Genomic DNA, 8,733 nt, shown 5'->3' on the forward strand with positions numbered 1-8,733 from the left:
TTTTTCCGTTTTCCTTTATGGTTTATTACAGGATTGAAGGTCTTGTTTTTATGCTAGTATATTCTTTTTCTGTATCGTGAATTCCATTTCCGGCTAGTTCACTGAGAAAACAAGAACCCCTCCTGCTTTTAACTACTCCTCTGATAGTCTCCTTTTTAATTATAAGAGGTTTAACATCTCCTATGGGTTGTACCCTTGGCCTTCATCTATGTTTGTTTTACATGTTTGTTGTGGGAAATTGAATGTATCAGACTGTGATTGCGGTGGAAAATTGTTTTTGTTAGACTTTGTTTGTGGTTTACTCATAGAGTTTACTCGTCTAAATTGAAATGTAGGGTTTACATTACAATTGGATAATCTTATTCAAGACCTCATTAACTTTGTTTATAACTTCACCGGTATATAAGTAGTTTCACTTTTATATATTAGTCAAGACTCCCTACAGGCCTACTTGAGAAAATTAATTTGGTAATTCTGAAGATTCATTTCTAAAACACAATGTGAAGCATGCTTCTTTGACATAGATAACATTTTGAGTTTATGTGCCCAGTGCTGACATGAATCATCTCATCCTCACAACTCTGTTATTATCCCCATTTTACAGATGAGAAAACTGAGGCTCAAAGATGTTGAATGACATGTCCAATGATACAGTGATAGCTGTCAGTGGAGCTAGGATCCAAGCAGCTTGACCTAGAGTATGTAGTCTTTTTTTTTTAAGGGCTGCTGTGTATGCAGTGCTCTTCAGTGTTTTTATTTTTATTTATTTTTTAAATTAATGAACTTATTTATTTTTGGCTGCGTTGGGTCTTCGTTGCTGTGCGTGGGCTTTCTCTAGTTGCGGCACGCGGGGACTACTCTTCGTTGCGGTGCACGGGCTTCTCATTGCATTGGCTTCTCTTGTTGCAGAGCATGGGCTCTAGGTGCACGGGCTTCAGTAGTTGTGGCGCCTGGGCTCAGTAGTTGTGGCTCGTGGGCTCTAGAGCACAGGCTCAGTAGTTGTGACACACAGGCTTAGTTGTTCCGCGGCAGGCATGTGGGATCTTCCCGGACCAGGGCTCGAATCCGTGTCCCCTGCATTGGCAGGCGGATTCTTAACCACTGCGCCACCAGGGAAGCCCCTAGGGTATGTAGTCTTAAGCATTATTCTATGCTGAAATGCCTCTCCAAATGCAGAACTATGTAACTAAAGGGTTGTCAATTGCTGACTTCATTCTGATGAGACGTAACTATAAAATTATGACACACACACTCACAATTTATGAAACAGCCAAATGAGGGCTATCCTCAGGAAGGCAGTGCCCAAGTGCCCTAGTCCACCTTGCTGCCTTTCAGATTCTGGAGTTTTCTTTGGGAAATGTCTTCAAAACCAGTTCAAGAAGGGCATGTGGATTGAGCACCTACTGAGTTCCAGATGCTTTACATATATTATCTAATTTAATCCTGTCCATCCTATGATGTATTTTTATCCTCATGTTAGAGATGAGAAATTGAGTAGCAGAGAGAAGTCAAGTAATTTTCCTAAGATAATATAGCTATGAAATGGTAGAACCAATGATGGTTGATATTGGGTTGGCCTGACCCAGTAGCAATACTCTCGTGTGACAGATGCTGCTACTTGTCCCTCGAAATCCATTCTTCTCTATTTAAAGGCAATGTTATATTGGTTTTTGTTACAGTCAGTGAATCTGCATCCCAGTCAAGACATCTTGAATGCCTGACAAGATAATAAGCTCCATTTAGATAAGGAAGATTAACAGCTGTGTCCCCTGCACCTAGTTCTGTGCCTGGAACATAGTAGGTCCTCTACAAATATTTTAATGCATCCTCAAAATTTCATTGTGAAGTAATTCACAGTACAGTACATGCTCTTATCTGACATGACTGGGAGTAGATGATCTTATTTCAACTTAAAACAAAAAATACAGGGAATTCACCAGCGGTCCAGTGGTTAGGACTCCACGCTTTCCCTGCCGAGGGCCAGGGTTCAATCCCTGGTGGGGGAACTAAGATCCCACAAGCCGCATGGCATGGCCAAAAAAACCCATTCATTTGCCATCTGTCACAGTGTGACCAGGGTCTTGTCTCTGAGGATAGGGCCAAAGATCGTAGTTCTCCATCTTCTTTATCTCATAAACTTCACCACTTACATATCACCTGCAATTTGCAGTCTGTGTCCTTAAGGTGGAAAAAAATTTATTGTATATTTGAAGCAAACTGAGTGCAAAATTCATCTAGATTTTTATGATTTTCCCCCAATTTGTAATAGTCTCTCTGCTTACATCTAATTCAACAGCAGTTTTTAAGGTGAGTCACCTGAATCACGTCTTCTAAGGATTCAATTTAGTTTTCATAGAAACTGCTTATTTTCACACTCTTAGTTTATCAATTTAATTAAATTACATATTACAATAACACAACTGGAATAAACACATTTGGTATCAAACACAACCAACTCGGTAAGCAATGGCTTAACTGGCGGAGTAGAACTGGCTGCACAGCATTCTAGAAGCTTCTCACTGCCTAGGTTTGAATCGCAGCTTCACTTACTAGTTGTGTGACCTGGGTGGCAAACCAGTTAACTTTTGTGCCTTGTTTTCCTCATCTGTGAAAGGGGATTCATCTGCTGTGAGGATTAAAGGAGAAGACACTTGTGAAGCACTTGGAAGTGTGTGGCATGTGCTAAGTGATCAGTGTTACATAATACTGTTGTTGCAGCTGCTGGCAGCAGTTTTGCTACAGGCCTGAGGGGCCTGTATCCAGGATCTGCTATGTTTCTTGGAGGAAGAGGAATGCATCCATTGGTTGGTTAAGGCGTATCTTCTGTAGCATTAGATCGCCATTTCTCATGTGAGAAAATGGAGTCAGTGACTCCAAAGCCTCTTAACCAAGATGTCATGGTTTTAAGAACTGGCAGGGGCCTTAGCAGTTGTGAGGTTTGAATCCAGAAGGAAAGGGGGGAAATTCACCATCCGTTTTCCATTTTTCTTTTGCTTATTGAGTCCAAAAATCCCAACGAGGAGCACACAGACCTCCTCAGTGCTGAGACTGCAAAGCCTTTGTCCAGCCTGCTCCGGATCCCACTTTCTGACATTGTATTCTGTGTCCATACAGTGCTCACTGGGAATGACTGGGAAGGGGCTCAGCCCCAGAAGCCCCTGAAGTGTGTATGTTGAGGAGGTACTGCAGGGGCCATGCTGTGGCCAGCAGGGGAGGGTCACATGATCATGCAGAAGCCAGACTCAGTGGATCTCCTCTGAGGGTTCCTGCTGGGAGGTTCCCTGGGCTGTTTGGATGACCTGAAGGAGGCAGAGAGGGGCTTGCCAATGGGAGTAACTAGGGAGCAAACAGAAGGCAGCTCGCCCTGGCTCCCGTTTCTGTTACCCTCTCTGACCCTTACCTCTGCTCGCAGGCTCCAGGGCAGGAGGGAGTAGGCTTAAGCCGCCTGTCCCCCAGTTCAGCAGGACTCTTCCTTTCGCTGAGGGCTGCACTCAGGCTGTGCAGGAGGCAGGGGACACCCTGGGCCTCCAGAGCCGGGTGAGGGTTGTTCCGATTGCTAAAGGGCAAAGACAAAGAGGCTCAAAGCACCATATCCCTGAGCACCAGACCACATCTTCCCCCAACTTCACGTTCCATTAAAGTCATCCAAAGCCACACCCTCTCCTACTTCTTTTATCCATTCTCCAGGCCTCTTCCCTTCCCGCAGGGACCCACCTCTTGCCGTGGGGGCCGTTGGTGACCAGAAGGCCAGGATTCTCCATTCTGAGGGGGCCTTGGCCTCCAAATGAGAGATTGGCCCTGGGTCTTGGACCTGAATGGAGAGGACCAAACACATTCATCACAGGCCTCTCTGCACCAAGAACCATCATGGTGGGAACGAGACATCTTTGGGAGAAGAACAAGGAGGGTGGGTATCAGGGGATGTATTGGTCACTGTACACAGAGGAGACACCTGTACAGGGCAGGTGCTTGGCAAACCTGGGCCGACTAAAGTTGGGGATGATTCACCAGTGTCACTGATGCCTGGAAGAAAACACACTGAAAAGAAGACATCAGTGAATTCAAGTCACCAAGTAGCAAGGAACTCTGTCCTCAGAGTGCCAAGCCTTTGGGGGAAGAGACTAGTAAACAGTAAGCTAAGGTAAGAAAAGCATCCAGTGCCTGGCATGTAGTAGGTGTGAAAGCCTTGGTGCCCCAAGATACAATGTTCTAGATGTTAGGGCAGCCTCGGAAGCAGGGAGGAAGAGGCAATTCAGGAAAGGGTTTAGGGGAAATGGGCCAGGGCCTTGAGAGGCAAGCAGAAAGTGGGGAGGGCTGGTCCTGGGGTTGGGAATGTAATGTGTGTGGGGTGCGGCCTCAGTATCAGACCTGAGGCAGGGGGGTGACAGAGTGGGGCGTGGGGATAAAGAAAATGAGAGTCTCCCATTTGGGGGAAGGCGATGCACAGCTGGAAACAGCCTACTTAGACTCACGCTCCAGTCTTGGTGTCCAAGACGTCGTGAGAACATTCGCCGACTCTTCCTCTTTCCCCTCGTGGCCCTCCTCTAACTCATCTTCCCACCTATCGGAAGATCTGTAGGGGCAGGGAACAGGGGGCAGAGTGGCACTCCGGCCAGATCCCCCCCTCCCCAGATCCCACCGGCCACTGCCAGGCTATGACACCTCCCAACACCCTCCAGAGGCCATACCCACACCTGAAGCTCTGTTCCTGCCTGCCCTACTCACTCACCTGTGACGCACTCCTGCTGTGCCTTTTCCCACCCTGGCTGGGGTCCCCACCATGGGGCAGGCCCCACCTGGAGCCTGGGGCCCCCCTGGAGCTGAGGTCTGGGAATGAAGGGGAGTAAAGGGAATCAGTTTGAGAAAAATGGCCACCCCAGCAGTGGTTGTGGTGTGCATGTATGTTCTCTCCACACACAATGGCCCCAGAGGGACAGAGAAGTGCTAGAGACAGCTGGGCTGTGCCTTGTGTCTGAGGATGAAATTACAGGGCAAGGTCCTTTGTTGTGTTAAGGTCCCTGCTAGTAACTCTCAAGTTAGAACTCGGGCTCATGGACTGTCAGAACTGGCCAGAGCTTAATGACCACCTCATCCTGCCTGGGGCCTCCGGGACAAAGTCACACAAAGTCGGTGGCCAACTTCAGATGGAACCCAGGTCTTCTGACCCCCAATCCAGTCCTCTGCTTATACCAGGCTAATTTAATTTTACTTGCAAATTATAAATATGGTGTCCTAGTCTTTCAAATAAGACAGAACATAAAACCTAGTAAATAAATATAACAAATAGTAAAGTATAATTTCAATTCCTGGCATAGGAGGTTGCCTGAGAAATCTCAGAGTGTGAGGGAGGAGGCAGCTGGAGAGACGCTGACCTGTTGAGAGAGGCTGGGAGGTAGCGAGAGGGGGAGGAGGGGTCAGAGAAGGAGGGGCACGGCTAGAGACCCACAGAGAAATACCCCCCAGCGAAGGAGGGAGGGGAGAGAGGAACGTCCTTGGAGCACTACTGCCATCCTGTGGCCCTTTGGGGAACTGCAGCCAAGGACAAACCTTTCCACCAGCTCACAGATTTTTTGCTCAGTATCTTTGAAGGCACACCTTGGCTTTCACCCACTGAGCTAGTTACCACTCAGCCAAGGCCCTGGCACAGCCCTAGTGTTGGAGACGTGCCACAATCCCCCGCCCACCTCCCCATCCCCAGGTGGCCTCTGGAAAGTGATATATGTCCCATATGCAGGCCCCAGGGCAGATGAACACAGATGAGCAGTCAAGTGCAGCAGCAGCCCTGAGGACATCAGCTCTGCTCACCACCACCCCTTTCTCTGGGTAACCTCTCCCCACCCCCCGCTCCTTGTCTCAGGTGTCATCTCACCAGGGTGTGGGTTGGGAGCAGCCCACCCCGGGCCAAGTGGGTCCTTATGGCGTCTGTCAGCTTGGCCACCAGCCGCTCTCGCACAGAATCTGGCTCCTTCTGGGGAGAGAGTGGATAATGGAGTGATGGAGGAAGCCTGGGCTTTGTGGTCCTCTGGGGATCGGGGAAGAAAGAAACAGGGAAGGGGGAGGGAAGGGGACTTGGTCTCCCCTCTTTTCTAGCCCATCCCCATGCCTTTGCCAGGGTCCTGCCACCGCCTGCCCAGAATTGTGGACAGAGATGGACTCTTCCTCTCAAGAGTGTCCCAGGACCTAGCACACAATGTGCTCAATGCACGTTGGACGAGTGAATGAATGGTGGGGAGAAGGCAGGAATATCAGCCAGAGAAAGGATAGCAGGAGAGCAGCTGGAGGGATATTGGGGAAGAGTTAGATTCTGGGATGGAGGGTCTCACCTGACACCGGGCCAGCGCTTCCTTATAGTACTTCAAAGCCTGGTCATGCTGCCCCAGTCTGGCTGCAGCAGCCCCCAGACCCTCACAGGCCTGCCATTGCCCCTTCACGTCCCCTGGGGAAGACAGCCTGAGAGGTCCTCCCACAGCTCCCTACACCTCCAGAGGTACTCCCCACCCCCAGTCCCCCTATCTGCCTCCCCACCAGCCCCAAGGATTCTCAGCCTTTGTCCCACCCCAAGCCACCTGCAAACCCCCTCACCCTCACCCGTGTCCCGGGCAGCCTGCAGAGCATGTAGATAGTTGTCTCTGGCAGCCTTGTGGTCTCCCAGCTGGCTCAGTGCAAATGCCAGGCTTCCAAAGCTCCGGCCCTGCTCCCACCGCTGCCCCACAGAGCCTGGTGATAGAGCCCGCCCCATATGAAGAGAGGACTTTGGCTGCTGGGGCATCAGGACCCTACCCCCAAAGACAAAGGGAGGGTTGCCAGGAGTCCTTGTGCTCAACCCTGGCACACCTCCAGATGCACCACAGAGGCCTGAACGCTTGAAACCCAGCCTCTCCTCAGTCCTGAGCTTTGGCCTGAATGCCTCCCCCATGCTAGTTTGAGCCACGTATAAATCCAGGGCGTCAGGCAAGGCATGTATTAACAGCTCCGTTTTTATACACGTAGAACCTGAAGCTCAGAAAGCAAAAATGACTCGCTAAACGTCACACAATCATTTAGAGCAAGCACTGGCTCCACTTCAGGCCTCCTCTACCAGCCAGGGCTCTTCCCTCTGCCCACTGCTGCCTTCCCAACCCCAGGCCTCAGCCTCTGGGCCCATGACCCTCTGTCCTGTCTGGCTATCCCATCTCCTGCACCCCCTGCACCCCCTCACTCCCCTGTTCTGGACTTCCCAGTCCCATAATTAGTTCTAAACGTCCATCTACTCTTCAGCCTCCGGGCCCCAGCTGGAACCCCTTCTTAGTCCCTTGGCCCCAATCCCATTCCCCAGCCCCTGGTACCCACCGTGTGTGTCGGCAGCCTTCTGGTGAAACTCCCGGGCTTCCTGATAGTTGCCGAGGGCATTGTGGGCCATCCCAAGGTTTCTTAGCACCGTGGCCTCCTCTCCTGGCCCCCGGCACAGGGGCAGGGCTTGCTGGAAGGCCTCTGCTGCTAGCGGGAACAGCTGGAGCTGGGAATAGCCCACGCCTAGGTCGTTATAGAGTTGCCCTAGAGGGCATGGCCACGGTCAGTGGTAGCCAGGTCAGATGCAGCTGAAGCTGTACCGCTGCAGCCTCTGCCCCACTCTCCCAGGGTTCCCCCAGTACTCAGAATTGCCTCTGCTTCCACCCCACTTCTCAGAGTATCACCAAGTCTTAATCTCCCCAGATCCCACACCTTCTCTGCCCAAAGGCCTCACCCAGCAGTCCTCGCTCAGTGCTCCTCTCAGCAAGCCTCCGGCTCTCCTCCAGCACCTGCAGCACATCACCCACCCCATGCTGCCCGCTCTTCAGCATACAGCCCGCTGCAGCCCCCAGTGTCAGGGCTGCAGCCCTGGGTTGCCCTGCTTGGGCGTAGGCCCGGCTCGCTTCCTGCAGGCAGTGGGCTGCTAGCTCAGGCTGTCCCAGAGCCTGGTAGCAGGCTCCCATTTTTGCCTGGGCTTGCCCCTGGTCACCTAGTGGCTGGTAGTGGCCCAGGGCCTTGTGATACCAGGCCAAAGCCTGAGGCAGGTCGCCCAGGGCGTGGTAAGCCAAAGCCACGTTGAAACACTGGTCGCCATGACACCCGCCCTGGGCTGTCTCTTGAGGTTGAGCTCGTAGGAGCAGCTTAAGCCCTCTGGCTGGGTCCCCAGTCTCCACGTAGGCAGCCCCCAGGTTGAAGGCACAGGCCCGGAGAACAGGGGTGTCCCTGGTTTGTGGTGACTTGGAAGCCAGGAGGAAGGCCCTCTGGAAGCTGGTTAAGGCCTCATGGTTCTGACCAGCCAATAGGGCCCTGTGGCCAGCCCTGGTGAGGGCTTGGATTCTGGCCTCTTGCCGTGGCCACTTTCTTTTCTTCTTTTTCTTCTTGGAGCTTGAAGGCGAGGGCGAGGGCTCTTGCAGGGTATCCTCAGTGTTGAGGGAAGACATAATGCTGACGATAGGGAGCAGAGGGGTCAGTATGTCATCCTTGGCTTCCTCCAAAGCACTATCCCTCTAGGCAATTCAGCTCTACCTCTGCCCTGGTGTGACCCTCAGGGTGTCAAGGATTTCTCTCTGACATCTCACTTTGCTTCATCTAAGCCGTTGAACACCATATTAACTCTCACTCTAATGTCCAGACTGGTTTTTTGTCCTCCAAGACTCACTTCAAGCTTCCTTCAGAAAGCCCCTCCCCTCAACCAACTGGGTCCCTCTTCTGTACCCCCATAGTACCTTGTGTCCTTTACGGCAT

General features: G+C 51.4%; 1 protein-coding gene across 1 annotated transcript; it reads right to left on the bottom strand.

Annotated features, from left to right (window-relative positions):
• Positions 1 to 3,217: 3,217 nt before the first annotated feature.
• TTC24 (tetratricopeptide repeat domain 24) lies at positions 3,218 to 8,429 on the bottom strand (the record flags this gene model as incomplete). The annotated part of the gene is made up of 10 exons (XM_082669057.1): positions 3,218 to 3,299; positions 3,401 to 3,556; positions 3,715 to 3,811; positions 4,473 to 4,573; positions 4,730 to 4,827; positions 5,870 to 5,968; positions 6,324 to 6,436; positions 6,589 to 6,717; positions 7,330 to 7,533; positions 7,724 to 8,429. 10 exons carry the CDS (start codon positions 8,427 to 8,429, stop codon positions 3,218 to 3,220), a joined length of 1,785 nt encoding a protein of 594 aa, XP_082525183.1.
• Positions 8,430 to 8,733: the final 304 nt, after the last annotated feature.

Source organism: Grampus griseus (assembly GCF_964374135.1).
Source record: "Grampus griseus genome assembly, chromosome: 1".
Lineage (NCBI taxonomy): Eukaryota > Metazoa > Chordata > Mammalia > Artiodactyla > Delphinidae > Grampus > Grampus griseus.